The sequence below is a fragment of the Empidonax traillii genome, unplaced genomic scaffold, assembly GCF_003031625.1.
Source record: "Empidonax traillii isolate 1590-97213 ecotype Southwest subspecies unplaced genomic scaffold, ASM303162v1 scaffold765:size308305, whole genome shotgun sequence".
NCBI classification, from domain to species: Eukaryota; Metazoa; Chordata; class Aves; order Passeriformes; family Tyrannidae; genus Empidonax; species Empidonax traillii.
The window spans coordinates 28,172-44,676 of NW_020955958.1; the positions used below are offsets into that span (position 1 = coordinate 28,172).

The 16,505-nt window shown below is 39.6% G+C and overlaps 1 protein-coding gene across 5 annotated transcripts in view; it reads left to right on the plus strand.

Moving 5' to 3' along the window:
• The window catches only part of PPARA (peroxisome proliferator activated receptor alpha), a 31,156-nt gene extending 15,979 nt beyond the window's left edge, over window positions 1–15,177 (plus strand). For 4 of the 5 annotated variants that reach the window (XM_027901180.1, XM_027901178.1, XM_027901179.1 and 1 more), the window contains 6 exons: window positions 2,329–2,573; window positions 4,214–4,374; window positions 5,712–5,850; window positions 7,949–8,151; window positions 11,001–11,448; window positions 11,626–15,177. In XM_027901180.1, coding sequence (XP_027756981.1) covers window positions 2,366–2,573; window positions 4,214–4,374; window positions 5,712–5,850; window positions 7,949–8,151; window positions 11,001–11,448; window positions 11,626–11,873 — 1,407 coding nt within the window. In that variant the 5' untranslated portion in view covers window positions 2,329–2,365 and the 3' untranslated portion in view covers window positions 11,874–15,177. Of the gene's footprint in view, window positions 1–2,328; window positions 2,574–4,213; window positions 4,375–5,711; window positions 5,855–7,948; window positions 8,152–11,000; window positions 11,449–11,625 lie in introns of those variants that run through there. The other variant, XM_027901182.1, reaches the window with a different exon arrangement.
• The last annotated feature ends 1,328 nt before the right edge of the window (window positions 15,178–16,505 follow it).

Below are 16,505 nucleotides of genomic sequence, written 5' to 3' on the forward strand. Positions count from 1 at the left end.
TGCTCAGGTACCAGTTAATCATTGACAAGAGCTGTAATGATTAAGCAGCTGTAATTTACTTGTAGTGTTTGAAAGTACAAAAGGGTATGTAATAGTTAAAACAAGAAGCACTTAATTTATGTTTCACTAGCTGTTAGGTTGTTTTTATATAAATTTAGCTCAAAAGGCTGCTGAGTTTTACATACTGGCTGTAAATGTGGAAAAGGATGGTGCACTTTGGGCGATACCAGGCAGCTGTTGCCATGTTCAGAGTTCAGCTCCCAAGCCTTTCCTTTCTTTCCTTCCTTTTTTTTAATGCTGCCTTAGGGAGACAAATTTGGTAGTCTCGTTTGCATTGTTGGAGAACAGTTATTCTCAGCTATCATCACAAAACCAATGTACATCGAGGTTTCTTTGCGCTTTTCCCTTGTCGCAAAATAGCTGCGTCTCAGGGATAGCAATTTAACTTTGTTTTCGCAGGTACATACAACTGATTTCTCATTTCTCAATTTAAGTGTCAGGGATTTTGATAGGTAACCAGGAGCAAACAGCACAGCTAGTTCCAGGTGTTTACTGGGCTTATTCATGCTGCCTCAACAGAGAAATGATACAGAGGTGTTCAAGATTGAACGTATTGGCAGAGAATAATAGCTGATGTTAACCATAAGTGTTTGCAGTTGATTCTTCTTTCTTTCTTTCTTTCTTTCTTTCTTTCTTTCTTTCTTTCTTTCTTTCTTTCTTTCTTTCTTTCTTTCTTTCTTTCTTTCTTTCTTTCTTTCTTTCTTTCTTTCTTTCTTTCTTTCTTTCTTTCTTTCTTTCTTTCTTTCTTTCTTTTATTCTTTCTTTTATTCTTTCTTTCTTTCTTTCTTTCTTTCTTTCTTTCTTTCTTTCTTTCTTTCTTTCTTTCTTTCTTTCTTTCTTTCTCTCTCTCTCTCTCTCTCTTTCTTTCTTTCTTTCTTTTTCTTTCTTTCTTTCTTTTCTTTCTTTTCCTTCTTTTCCTTCTTTTCCTTCTTTTCCTTTTCTTTCTTTCTTTTCTTTCTTTCTTTTCTTTCTTTTCTTCTTTCCATTTTGGAAGGGACTCTTCATCTGCAAAGCGTCTCTGTATCTTGAGTCTTCATGAAATTGTAGACATTGTTCTGAATGTCTGCAGAAGGCTTAGCCATAAAATCTTTGTCAGATTATCTACAGTAATGTGCCACTTTCCTTGGGTATGTGTTCATACATTCCTAAAGAATCCAACCTGGCCTTGGACACTTCTAGGGATGGGGCAGCCACAGCTGGGCAACCTGTGCCAGGGCCTCCCCACCCTCACAGAGAAGAATTTCTTCCCAGTATTCCATCTATCCCTGCCCTCTGGCAGTGGGAAGCCATTTCCCCTTGTCCTGCCCCTCTGTCCCTTGTCTGAGGTCCCTCTCCAGCTCTCCTGGAGCCCCTTCAGGACCTGGAAGGGGCTCTCAGGTCTCCCTGGACCCTTCTCTTCTCCAGGTGAACTCCCCCAGCTCTCCCAGCCTGGCTCCAGAGCAGAGGGGCTCCAGCCCTGGGAGCATCTCCGTGGCCTCCTCTGGACTCGCTCCAGCAGTTCCACGTCCTTGTGCTGTTGTTCCCCAGGGCTGGAGGCAGCTCTGCAGTGGGGTCTCAGCTGGGAGGGCAGAAGGGAAGGGTCCCTCCTGACTCTGCCCACGCTGTGGGATCAGCCCAGGGCACGGGGGGTTCTGGTGCCAGCACACATGGCCAGGGTGTGTGGAGCTTCTCATTAAAAGCACAGCTGGTACAGAAACACACCTGTTGCCTGTGACTGATATTGGGAATCACAGATAAAGTCCCATAATTGGTCTTCTAGATATTCTTATTTGCTGCACTGTGTGATACAGAATAATTTTCCTTTTTTAGTTAAAACTATCCTGTTTCCAAGAAGTTGGGCAAATAGATTCGTACTAAGGTCTTTGTAGTATGAGATGAAAAGTTAGTGATAGCATCTCATTTTTTTCCTGCTCATGAAGAGTGAGTGGGATATTGATGTTTGTTATTTCTCTATAAATTTCGGTGGGAAGTGCATAGTGCCTTTTGTAGAAACACAGTATGTAACTTTTCTCAGCAATGGAGAGGAAACGACAATCTACAGATTGATCTTGTCTTAACTTTCATTCATGTTGAAGTCTTTTGGGGCATTCCCCCCCTCCCCTTGTGTTGTTGATGATTCATATTGCATAAAGCTTCCAGAGCAACAGAATGTTGTATAATACTCCACAGTGTTGGATTAGAATTCCTGTATCCAGTGTGCTGCAACTGGTTGAAGTATTTAGAAAAAAATTAATAGTCTGATTTTTTTTTTAATTATTCTTTCACCAGTGTAAAGAAGTTTAAGTGACTGCTCTGCTTGATCAAAATGGTGGACACTGAAAACCAGCTCTATCCCCTTACTCCCTTGGAGGAGGAGGAGATAGACAGCCCTTTATCTGGAGAGTTCCTACAAGATATGGAGAACATTCAAGACCTCTCCCAGTCTCTAGGTGATGATAGTTCTGGTGCTTTAAGCTTAACAGAGTTCCAGTCACTGGGAAATGGCCCAGGATCTGATGGCTCAGTCATAACAGGTAAGGTTTATCACAAACCTTTCTTTTATAAATATAGTGATAGAAATTAAAAACCTATTAAATTGTTGTTTATGATGAAGAGACACTAGAAATATATAAACTGATTATAGCATGGTCTTACAATATTTAAGTTAGTTTGTTAGACAAATGTCACTGAAAAATGACTGTAACTGAAGCTTCTCTTGTAAATTACCATTATTATCAACACCTTTTGCAAAATAATTTTTGAAAATAATTATTACTAGCCAGTTGCAGTCTCAGTGCTCATAGATTACTAGTCCTGAGTCAAAAACCTTTGTGAGAGGCTTTACTGGAGAGATCAGCACGGGAATCACTGCAGGGTGTGGGACACTGTGGTGACGTCAGTGAGGTGTTCGTGTTAAACCCGGGGGGTTGCAAACCTTTTAGCTGTAGAGCCATTTGAAGTAGTTTACAATTAACTTTCTGGTTGCTTTACATTATGTTTTGGTTTTAGGGGTTTCTTACTTTAAATCGATTCCCAGCCTGTGATCCCCGTTCCACCTTACAGAGCCTGAAATAATAGAACTGTGTGAGTTTGGAAGGGAGCAGGGGGAGCTGCCTCTTGCCACTGTTGGCCTAAGGGATGTTTGTAGAACTATGATTTGGTTCCCTTTTGGTTGCAAACATTCTCATTAGAGGGATGCCTTGCACAGGAAGAGTTATGATGTGCTTTATATATGTCTATACGTGTTTGTAACACAGTCCTTCAGACAGGAGGTTTTGCAATTATTTGTGTGTAAGTTTGTACAAGGCCTACAATGATTTAGATCACCTTCTACTGTCACCTTCTCATTTGAATATTTAGTGTTCATTGCAAAATGTTCTAATTTTGTGGTTAAAGAAGATGCAGAATGTAAACTTCCAAGGCTCAAATTCCATAAGGCAAGTAGAAAGAAACCACACTTTAAAAAAAGTCCTGGAGCTTAGGCTGTTCTTGATGACTCTGATGCCTGTGGGCTTGGCAGCACTGGCAAGGCAGACTCTGAGTTCTATGCCAAGGTTTTTTCCAACATAATACTTGCTGACCTACATTCATGAGTGTTTCTTAATCTGTCTGTTAAAATAACACACCCATTAATTTGCTGAAGTCTTGTGGTGCAAGTTGCAAGATGGAAGATAGAAGAAATTCTGGCCTCAGAAAATATTTTTCTTAAACAAGGTGGAAATATTAATTGAAATAATTAAGGTTGGAATGGGTTAGTTTTGTAATATCATCTACTAGTAACACATCTGGAGAGTTTATTTCATTGTACAATTCAGAAATGCTTTTCCCGTTATAAGCAAAATATAAAATATCTGAGTGTGGTGTGTGTTTAGTGAGTCCATTATCACCCCTCTAGTTCTTGTTTCCAGAGTCACTTCAGTAAAGCTTTTTCTTGTTGACATTGTGTGTCCCATCAAAATTAGCAAGCTACACCCTGTATTTTGTGTGTGTTTGCACTGGTAATATGAATTATTTTTCAAAGACTTATGGTCAAACTATTAGTTCATTTAATGACTTTTAACTCAAGATTATTTTTTTTAAAAGGCTCATTTTTTTATATGGTTTTAATTTAATTTAGAAATTGTATTTACTATACTGTTGTATAGTATTTATGAAGTGTTCCTTTTTCTTTTAGACACCCTTTCACCAGCATCCAGTCCTTCATCCATTAATTTTGCCACAGCTCCAGGTAGCATAGATGAATCATCCAGTGGAGCATTAAACATCGAATGTAGAATATGTGGGGATAAAGCCTCAGGCTACCATTACGGAGTACATGCTTGTGAAGGCTGTAAGGTACAGTCATCATTTTCTTCTTAAGAACCTAAATCAACGTTGCTTTATTTACAGGCTAATGTGAGCATAAACATTTGGTACAGAAATGTTTGATTGTGACAGTTCTAGCCATTACAGTTATTTAAATATAAACATATCTGTGATCTTTTTCCTGAAGTAAGTTGTTCAGACACCGTAACTCAATAGCAGACCTTTATCAAGCAGGAGCAATTTGCAATGATCATTTTAACACTGCTTTTCTCGATATAGTTAGTTAAGCACTAAAACAACTTAAAACACCAAACTGTGACCAAAAATGAAAGCCTTCCTGCTCCCCTGGTGTTTTTTTTTTGTGGGGGAGTATGGCTGCAAGGAGCGTTCCAGTCTGCTAGGGCTCCATTGTAACAGTAACAAATCCCGAATTTCTCATCCCTGCCTGAATCACTTGGCATTGTGCCTCTTGTAGTTTTGGGGCCAGGGCACATCTCTGGGGCAAATTACTCTAATCATGAATGTATCATTTTTTTGGGATGATATGGCCCATGAATTATAAGATTCTTTTCTTTTTCATCTAATGTTTTAGTTTTCGACTTTTTTTTGCGTTACAACACGAGAGGAAAGAAATAGTCTCTGTGTGCAGTTTTCTTTCATGCACCATGAGAGAATATGATCATGTGAATATAAATTGTACGGAATAATGCAGAGTAGCTACTAGAGGTGGGGAACCAGTCCACAGGCAGGTGTGTCCCCGGGTCTAAATGCCATGTCGTTGTATCGTGGCACAAAAGGTTGGGTTGCCTGTGGATTTGCTGCCCCCATGGTTTCAGAGTTTGTAACCAGCATCAAGACATTGTGGTGAGAACTGTTGGGGTATAGACTGTTCTGTAACACTCAGCTTTGTGTCCTTGGCACTTCTGTGCACTGCGCTGTGTCCTCATACCCCTCGCATGCGCTGGGTGAAGAAAGCCTGTTGATTCTCTGTGTGTGTGTGAGACTTACACTGTGGAAGATGAAGGGTATTTCTGGCAGAGGACACTGAGAGAACACGAACAGAAGCAATATGTGACTGTTCTGTTTCATCCCTAAGTGCAGATCTGCTCAGGTACTCTGGGTTCTTGGTTACTTACCCCAGGAGAGAGGGCTGAGAGCTGCTCCCTCCTGTCATGTTCTCCATTCTGAACATGCCCTCGGACCACCACTCCACCACGAGTATCTGTACTTCTAGACAGGTTATACCTTGGGAATTGTTTTGCAAGTGACATCACTAAACAATAAAAGAAAAAAAATTACCTGTATAATTGAAGTTTAATAGTCAACATTCTTTAACATTACATATTGTTTTTTCAAACTCTTTATAGGGCTTTTTTAGAAGAACAATTCGTTTAAAACTCATCTATGATAAATGTGATCGCAACTGCAAAATTCAGAAAAAAAATCGTAATAAGTGCCAGTACTGTCGTTTTCAAAAGTGCCTTTCAGTTGGAATGTCACATAATGGTAGGTAAGAGTACCCTTAATTTGTTTGTTCCTACCCAGAGTCTGCTGCTGGAAGCAGGCATTTGGACAGTGTTTTTACTCATACACGTGGATTGAACCTCAGATTTCTTATGGGATAGATCCCGGCAGGGGACACCAGTTTCCCTGGTGGGTTCACGTAGCTGTTACAGAGCTGCCAAATGTGCCACTATGAGTTTTACACAGTTGTGCTGGATGTCAGTTTGTCCATATGAATGTTCGTTTATTTGCTTTCTTCACCCAGAACTTTGGCATGAGTACTCCAATTGAATCAAATTTCAGTACTGGAAGAATTCTGATCAAGGGCTTTGTAGAGGAGTAGGAGGAGAACAACTAGCTCATTGTGAGAGGGAATGACGTAGGATGGAAATCTGTAGGAAAGCAGACTTTGTTATTTTTCAGGTTACAGTGCAAAAGCTCTTGAGCAGATGGTTCAGAAAGTGGAGGTGGGGGGAGGGTGAAGGTCTGTGCTGGCTGTGGCACAGGAATCCAGCAGCTTGTTTGTTAAATAGAAGGGTAAAAATTCAGAGCACTTATATGTCCAGTTTAAAAGTTATGGTTTTGTTTGTGTTGGTGATTTAAGATAAGGGTGGTAAAGTCTGTGGCTTACAGACCAATTTCAACCACGAGGCAGGACACAGCTTCTTGAGCAACATGGATGAAGAGGGAGAGGCCAAGCCATGAAGAAAGCACATTTTGTTGGCCAGATGACAGTAGTTTGCTTTCCCTACATAGGTCAGGTCTTGCCAGGGCTGAACTTGGGGGCAGGTGCAGTTTGGAAGTGGGTGAAAATTCTGGGCTAGGTGAAAAGCTCTGGGTTAGGAGACAAACTTCCTAAGGAAACTATGCAGTCAGGATAGCTGGGGTGGGAACATAGTTGGGGAAGCTGCTTATGACATTGTAGTCAAGAGTCCCAGCATGAGGCATCGGGAGAGTTGACTTTCTGGTTCTGCTCCCTTGTGGTGAGCCTTGACTGAGACTGAGGTCCATTGGGAAAGGGTTGATAGTCTCTGCAAGACTGGTGGTATCTACCCTGAAGCAGCAGACTTGGGAAAAGCATGCCAGCCAGTGACACCTCAGGGGCAGGAGCTGAGCGGGGAGCTGTGCTGGTTGGCAGGAACTGACATCCATTTGAAGCTGTTTCCCCCTACTTAAGACACTGGCAATATTTCTCAGGATAAAAGCTAGAACTAAATTTACAGCAATGACCTTAAAACTGTATGTTTCAGTTTAGAGCAGGTATTCTTCCACTTTTTCATTAGATTGCTGCGATGGCCACCCGTAAGGGAAAGGAAGCACCTAAGCCAGATTCCAAACAGGCCTTCCATGTTGGACTCCCACTGAAGTCCACAGCTGTTTGTCAGATCATGTCCAGAGTTACCTCTTTCATGAGAAGATCTCCTGGACAGATGTGAGGGCTAATGCTGCACATGCCCTGAATGGCTCAGTCCAAGCAGCGAGGTCCCTGCTTGGGTGCTGAAATGCAGAATGAGTAACTCGCTGTAAGAGCCATCTCAAACTCTCGCACACTTCCAGTGGGTAAGGCCCTTTTTAAAGTGGAGCTGATTTAGTTTGAAACTGAGACTGAAGGAGGTGGACTCACCTGATTTATAGCTAAATGGCAAGACCACTTGTCCAAGAACCAGGAGACCTCCGTACCCAGGAGTGTTCAGAGCCAGCAGTGGGATCCAGGCTGGCCTCTGCTGCAGCTCTCCAGCTGGTGTGTGTGCTTTCTGCCAGCTCCTGTCAGGAGTTCACTCAGTTTGTTGCAGTTCCCAAGGCAGACTTTGAGTTTCATGCTGGGAGCTGTTGAACACAATAAGGAGAAAACAAAATACAAGTACCTAGGTAATGTAGGAGGGAAAAGGCATGTGTTCTACCTAACTGCAGATACCAGTTTGTGTTCTGAAACGTCTGATTTCCTTCAGTTTAGTGTATTAGTCACCACTAACTGTGTTGGAAAGGAGGAGATTTCTTCACCTCTACCTCAGTTTTTCTAGACAGGAAGTCTTACTACTTTAATCAGCAATGGTAAAAGCCTTTAATTTCTTTATTGTTTTACAATTATATCTTCCATCAGCAATACGTTTTGGAAGAATGCCAAGGTCTGAGAAGGCCAAACTGAAAGCAGAAATTCTAACAGGTGAAAATTATGTAGAAGATTCAGAGATGGCAGATCTTAAATCACTTGCCAAAAGAATTCATGATGCTTACCTGAAAAACTTCAATATGAACAAGGTTAAAGCCAGAATCATCCTTGCAGGGAAAACCAATAACAATCCGGTAAGTACTTTTTCTGTTACTTTAAGATAAAGCTGGCAAGTACATAAGGTGATCATAATAATTTGTTAAACTCTTTAGCAAATCTTTTAGAAAATAAATATTAGGCTCCTGCAGACATGAAATATTCAAAAAGAATACCTGTCCTAATATGGCTGTTTTTAACCCCTATCAGAATAGTACGAGGCTTTAGGAAAGTCAGGTAATTAACATGTAAGTGGAAACTCATAAAATTAAATTGTAACAGACACACGTGGGAATGAAAATTAGTTATTAATCAAAAAACAAAGTGGCACCTGAATGTGAATAGCTCTTGATATGGGGGAAATGGTTCAAAATTAATTTCCTATTATGACAGTGAAAAAAAATTATAATGTTTTTCTGTCACAAATGCCAGAATAAATACTGTTATCCTGTAGGCTGTACAGGAGCTCTGCATGACTTTTTTTTTTTTTTAAATCAGAACAATATTAATAGCAGGAGGGGAAAGAAAACGAGTTAGTAATTTTTTATTGACAGTGCTGGCCATTTCCTCACCCAGGCCTCTGCTTTTTTACTATACAGTTACTTTGAGAGGCAGAAGCAAGGTCATGAAGACACGTATGCTGTAGAAGTTATTTTTCTTTCAGGATAATACTCTAAGCCAAGGTCTACCTAATGCTATCCACCTGCTTTTTGTTTTCTGTCACAGGAGAGTGTATAATCGTTGTGAGGACTGGCTTGTTTCATTTCTTGCACATTTATTTAGGTTCAGTTGTGACTTTTGTTACTTACATGTAGAAGATAAGTATTTTATTTTACCAGCAACTTCAGTTTCAGTAAAAATTTGCAGGGAAGAGGTTTTCATATGCCGTAATGAAAACCATGTAAGTGTGGGGATGAGTGTTATAAAAATTACAAGCAAGCTGTCTTCCACATTATGGGATTTGGCATATTGCAGTCTAGTCTAGGCAAGCCTACAGCTTTCTGCATTAAAGGAGAGACATATGAATTATCCCAGGCTTTTTCATTGGATTAAAGAGATGTGTAAAATTAAGCACAGGCCTAAACATTTTAGGGGGTAGAAGCTGACATAAGGCTACAGTAAATACCGCCCTTAACACCTCACTGGGTGGGTTTCTGCAGAAAGTCCCTTTTCTACATGTCGCCACCGATCAGAACCATAAGGCAGAATGATATGTATTCATGTACAGGGATGGGTCACAGAGCACTGCATTCCAGTTCTTGTGTTTGCCTGTGCATGGTCACAGCCACATGCTTGAGCAGCCCATGGTGCCTGGCGTGTCGGGGGTATTTACAAGGAAAAATTAGTGAGGAATCAGACCTAGTGTGTTATGCCTCCAAATTTTTCAATGTGCAAGGAAGAGGAGAGGGGTTTTTAACCTATTTCGTCATCTCTTGAGAAAAGGAACATTTTAGTTTTCTTTCGACTTTTTAGCAGTGAAACAAATTTTAAAAGAAGGGATTTGTTGCTTGTAATTAGCAACCCACCTGTTTTGAAGCTGTGCCTTAACAGCTGATTTCAGTGAGTCCTAATTTATGGCACCACTGCAATTAATTTCAGAATGAACAAGCATTTCTCATGATACTAAGGTGTCATTTTTAAAATTTAGCTCCTAAGTCCTTGGCCATACCTCTTTTCTGCGTAGTGATATGATGATAAATTCCAAAAAAATGTGTATAAGGTAGTAGTACACATATTTAAAAGAATTTAGAGGTGTGGTGGGTTTCTTGCTGTCTCACTTTACACTCATATCCACCTGCCCATAGAAAGTTCTGCTCTGTGCTAGTGAGAGGTGGAATACGTAGTTGCCATAAGCATTTAAAAAGTGGACAACCATAGGAAACTCACCTCTTTGACAGTTTTCTGAGTGAAATAAATGAATCCTATGAGTTTCTAACAGACCACCAAGTGCTTCTCGAGGCATTTAATCTGAGATGAGCAAAACAGCAGAGGAAAGGAACTAGATTTCTGTTCAAGGTCAGTTGCCATGACTCTGCTAGGCTGGGAAGTTTTGGGGTTTGTTGTTTTTCTTCAGTGGATTGCCCTTTGTTTTGATTATTGCTCTGCAGATATGTATCAAAATATTTTTGAGTTCTGATTATTCTGAAGAAAGGCTGAAAGCTGCTTTTCATAGGATGTTTTAAGAGAGTGGCTTGTCAGTTTGTAATGCTCATACCTTTCTAAACAAAGGGGGGTATGGGAAAGACCAAATTTTGTGTTATCTGACATTCTAGTGGTATTCTGTGTTTAGAGATGACTCAGCACCAGCTGCAGTTAGAAAGGTGGGACAGCAGGGATATGGTTTCTAAAAATCTGATAGCGAAACACAGGAGTAATGCAGGGTTCACACTGCAGTCCTATATTGAAATGACTATCTGTATTCCTCCTGAGGATACCTCAGGAAAACATCACAATGTGCATCAGGTGTAGTTAGTTTAGGAATTGATAGGAGTGTAGGCAGAATAGCCTGGGCTTCTGGAGAAGGTAATACAAGTCTTTTGTGAACCTTCTGGTACTTGCCCTGAGATGGGTATATGCATGCTAAGCCCAGGACTCCTGGAGCTTCACTGTAACCATTAGATCAAACTAAATTAAAGACACTTTTACATTGGACTGTTTGCAGTGGTGTTTGCAGGGAAGACTTTTTAGGTATCGCAGTTCGTAGTTCTTTCATACAGTGTTTCTCCTGATGCAGAAATAGGAAAGAGCTCAGGGTTTACAGTAGGTTGGAGTCTGATTAGCATGTAAATCAAAGTTTATCAAAATTCCTATTCTTTAGGAAGAAAATGATTAATAGCCTTTATTTTATAACTACATTAGTGGTTTTTTTTTTTTTTTTGCTCTGTAGCCATTTGTTATCCATGATATGGATACCTTATGTATGGCAGAGAAGACCCTGGTGGCAAAATTGGTAGCAAATGGGATTCAGAACAAGGAAGCAGAAGTTCGAATATTCCACTGCTGCCAGTGCACGTCTGTAGAGACCGTCACAGAACTTACTGAGTTTGCCAAATCCATCCCTGGCTTCTCCAACCTTGACTTGAACGATCAAGTGACACTATTAAAATACGGAGTTTATGAAGCCATATTTGCCATGTTGGCCTCTGTGATGAACAAGGACGGGATGCTGGTAGCCTATGGGAATGGTTTTATAACCCGGGAGTTCCTGAAAAGCCTGAGAAAGCCATTCTGTGATATAATGGAGCCAAAATTTGATTTTGCAATGAAATTCAATGCACTGGATTTGGATGATAGTGATATATCCCTTTTTGTTGCTGCAATCATTTGCTGTGGAGGTAAGCATTACATATTTGTTGTCTAAGGCGGTACATCTTAAAATTTCCCTTACATGATTTAATAATTTTAATGGAAAAGCTTCAATCCTTCTTGAAGATTCAGTTCTACCTCTAACTATACTTTTACGAGTCATTATGAAATTATGACATGTGTTCTTTTGCTTGTTTTGAGAACAGATCGTCCTGGTCTTGTAAATGTAGGACACATTGAAAAAATGCAGGAGAGCATTGTGCACGTACTGAAACTTCACTTGCAAACCAACCATCCTGACGACACCTTCCTCTTCCCAAAACTTCTCCAAAAAATGGCTGACCTCCGACAGCTTGTCACAGAGCATGCTCAGCTCGTTCAGATAATCAAGAAGACCGAATCTGATGCACATTTACACCCTTTACTACAGGAAATCTACAGGGATATGTATTAAGGATTTTTAGTATTTTTTCCACAATATTTAAGGACACAGAAATACATATGGGAGCAAAACTACTTGCACAGTTACGTGCTGTTCACTCAACCCAGAGCAGGAAAAGTCTAAGACTGGGGAACTGGAGTGTTACACTTCTTTTGGTTTGGGATCTTTTGCCTTCTTTTGAAAGAGTTCTGCAAAAAAATTCTGGTCATAGTGCTCATTGAAGTGTCTTACAATGGTTCTTTTATTTTGAAATTTGAAGATTGGTAAGGAATACATATTTGTGGAATAAATCAGAATATTAAGTAACAGAAATGAACAAAATTTTATTTCCTCTTGGCTTAGTCATTCTAGAATTAATATAACAAATTCAGCAATTTCCCTCCAGGTGTATGCACAATCAGAAAGGTGATGCACTTTTGCCTAATGGTAATTACTAAAACCAGCTAACACTTTTTCCTAGTCCAGGTGTAGCAAATTGCTGAATATTACTGTCCATACACTTCTAAAAGATTGGAAAGACCTTTGACCCTCTGCTGTTTTAATTCCATTACGTGATGTGCAGCTTCGTATAGTATTACACCGGCATACCTTAGGATTAGCATGTTTAAAAGATGGTTCTTTTATGAAATGAAACAAAATCCAAATAGTTATCTAAAATACTGCAGAGCAGCTCCAACAGGTGTTTCTTGAAGAGTAAATGTGATAAAGTGATGGAATAATTTTTTTTTTGGAAGTGTTTTAAGGAAATGTGGAAATGTTCCTGAGGTAAAATGTCATATGCCCTATATATTTTGGAGAACTTGTTATAGCTCAAGGTGCAGTTTTGAATTAGAAATACTGTTTTGAATTAGCAAGAGTTTTGGAGAGATCAAAAAATCTGATCCCAGCCCAGAAAAAAAAAAAGAATTTCACCTTCATAGCATTCTGCTGCAGTGATAGCTGACTCTGAAGGAATGATTAGATAGGAAAAGCACCTTCTCCCTTGACAAAATGTATTATAGTTGTTTGGACCTGTTTACTTTTCTGAAAAATACACCGCTTCATTTTTTCCAGTTATCCACCTGGATATATTACCTTCTTAGGCCTTGTTGATAGAAGTGTTTGCTATGTTGTTTTGTCCTCAGGGATAAGGTGACAATATTACCAAGAACAGTGATTGTAGGTGTTGGACTGTGTAATAATAGGAAAGACAGCACAGATGAGAGTCTATCGTGTTCCTAAGATAAACTCTGATTTTTACAATGGTACCTTAGTCCTGATGCAAAATAAGCCATAAGGAAACGGCCTCACTTCTTTAAGGGCTCTGTCCTCAAACGGTACTGCCCAGAAGTGACAGCTGCATGCAAGGCACTGCTGTTTCTGTTTCGTTTTGTTTCTTTGATGTGGTAACTTCACATTATTAATAACTAATTTGACTTTCTGTTTCATAGCACCACGGTCTCAGGAGTCAATCTGAGCATTTTCACTACAGTTAAGCTTTCAGTGGCACAGGAGGACACTTTGTATTTGTTTAATTTTAGCACATTTGGAGACACCGGAGTCCTCACTGCAAGAACTGAGTGAGACTGATGAAGTGAGGACATCACACTGTGATCCTTATTTCAGTGGCAGCGCTGCCAGTGTTTCTGTCCAGGCCTATGGACACTGGATAAACTACAGGTTTAAAGGCAACTTGGGGTTTATCTGGGGGAGGGTCGTGAGCAGAGGCTTTAGTGTCAGGTATATTTAGTGTAAAATACTGACGCATAGGCCTTAAATTTTGTGACCATCTAGGGCAGGATAGAAACAGTAAATGCAGGTGCACAAAACTTCCTCTGCTTTGCTGTTGCCAACCGGTGAACAGACCTCAAACACTTCCATCAAGAGGACTGCTGGCCTTGCCAGGAACCTGCGGGTGAGAAAAGGGCTGACTTTAGTGTCTCGGAGCAGCAGGCAGAGTGCCCTCAGACACACAGGGTTTCAGCTAAGCTGCTGCTTCATCCTCCCAATCAGCCCTATTGCACTGAGGAGCTGTGGGGTTTAGGCCTACAACATCCAGCACGGAAATAATTGATATGCAATAGTGCTAATGCAAAAAATTGTCAAAATATCAACCATTCTGGGCTGGCATACTGAAACTTGAGCAGCCAGCTGTTAAAAGTTTATCTTCAAAAAAAATAATAAAATAAAAAAGGTAACTTGAAATTTTTTTCCCACAAAGCTCAGATTTTTGCAAAGGGCAAACTTCAAAGTTGTGTTCCGTAGTCTGGGTGTACTGAAGGTCCTCAGGAAAACCAGACACAGTCAGTGTGGCCAATAACCATTCTTTCTTCTCCTGTTCTCAAAAGTGGCTAAAACACTTTAGTGAAACACTTGAAAAACACAGAAAATTTAATAATTTAAATGTTTAATAATACTAAAACTCAATAAGAATACTTAAATTCTCAGCAGAGCTGTAAAGAATTGAAAACAGTGTAAGACATAACATTTAGCTGTCTTAGCAGCTGCTTGTTACAGGGTCCTATAATCAGCATTAGAAAAGCGAAATTTTTTTTGTTGTCTGAAAACCAGCAAGCAATGTTTGACTAGTTCCTTGGACACTAAAGTTTTATTTCTGTTTTAAATTAAATTGCAGACCTTTAATGAGAAAAAAAAAAAAAAAAAAAGAACACATCTCTGAATTACAGAAATATGAACAAGATGTTAACACAGGGTGGGTTCCAGTGCCCACACTGCTGCCCTGTGCACATTCCCACAGTCACTTGAAAGAGTGACACAGGGCTGACAGTTTCCTTCCTGAGCATTAATGGGCAAAAGAAGTTCTTCATTTCTACATTACGCTTTCCAGGAGTTGCATTTGCTCCTTCAGGAGGTGTCTGCAGCAGGCTTTGGCCGAGCAGATTTTAACATTTTAACTCAATTTGTGTCCTTTAGTGAAGTTTGGAATCTGAACTGGTCTATTTCTGATCTATTACTTCAGCATCTGCCCTGTACACAGATCATCTAGTATTTTAAAATACCCCTTCTATGGAGGGAAATAAAGTGATCACATTTTAGGATTTAAAATGTATTAAAAGGTACAGTTTGCATCAGATTTTTACCAGCATAATTTGTTTTACTGTCATAGCACAGAAGAACTCAGGTTAGCAACCAGGCACCACAAACAGCTTAAGCCAAGAGAGAGCAGATGGATAGGGAAATACCCTGGAAAACAATGGTATGACATAAGTTTTCAGCAAACTTATAGCTTTTTTTTTCCCCCCATTTTTGAGGGTTGTTTGGAGGTTATTTATTTATTTATTGGGGTGCCCTAGGTACTTTGACAGAGGGGAAGGAAGAAAAGGAAGGTTTTGTGCCCAGTATTAAGGGAAATCTGATGTTCATTCTTCTCTCCTGAAATATTTTCTTTAAAGGTGCTGTTTTAAAAAAACAGTTACTTTGTACCTTTTTAAATTTCAAATCCCACTTTTGTTTAAAACAAATTGGCACATCATAGGAAAGTTTCTGCTTACAGAAACTGCATCTTTTGTAGCATTTAAAGAAACCACATTTTGTATTTAATTGCCATTTCCATGTGCCTTTGAGCTTTGGTTCAAAGTTGAAGTGTTGCCAGAGAGAGAGCAGAGTTTTGCATTGTTTCTGTCCTGCACAGATTTCGGAAATACCAGCGGCTGCACTAAGCCTGTTCTCATGAGAGAGCTGGCACAAGGCTGCACATCAAAGAGCTTATAATAAGCATCTAAACATTTGTTTGTTTATTCAAACTGCTGAAACTTGGGGAGATTTATTCATCACGAGCGCTGGGGCACATATGATTGAATTTGAATTTCCTCTTTATTTCTGACGGAAAGCCTGGACAGACTTGGGCACCACCTCAGGCAGAGCCCCTGAGGAAGATCCCGCTGTGGCTCAGAGGAACAGTTTCAGCTCTGTCCCTCTCTGAAAAGCTCCCCGTGACTTAGTTGAGAATCTGCAACTGCATTTGACAAATGCATTTGCAGCTGTTGTGATACTGTTCAAGCATAAGGTCTTACAAATAATGGTCCTTCCCAGAAACCCCTCGTCCTTTAGGAAGTGTTGAATCTGGTGGAGTGTGGTATCTGGTGCTTGCTTATATCTGAAGTGCTTTCCTGATAATCAGTTGCATATAATTTTTGCATCTAGGTTTAATCAGCTTTATTACCCTTCTTTTACCAGAGATTTTAATTATATGCGGGTTTGATCTCAGATTATTGACATTGTTATATGTTGTGGGATTTTTTTAATTTAAAGTAATGTCATTTCTTCATGTTTCAGTTTGTAAAATACAAGAATATAATTGCAAGGTATAAACTTTAACTAAATTAATTACAGAGATGCTTAAAGAAAAATTTGTAAATTATTTAATTTAAATATTTGTTACATACTTTATCTTGTGAACCCTTTTGTACAGTGAGGAAATATTTACTTCTGTGGGCTAAGGATGAAGAGGGTGAAGTCAAATTGCTATTTATTCCTGTCTGGTCTTTATTGCTGTATTGTTTGTGAAGTATCACAAATTCTGCAAGTTATCAGTGTTTGGTGTTGACAGTTCTAACAAAAATTTAAAATACATTTTCACATAGAACATAGACTTCCTTTTATTTGATTTTAATAAAAGCAAGTCTAGTTGAGGAAGAGCTGTAA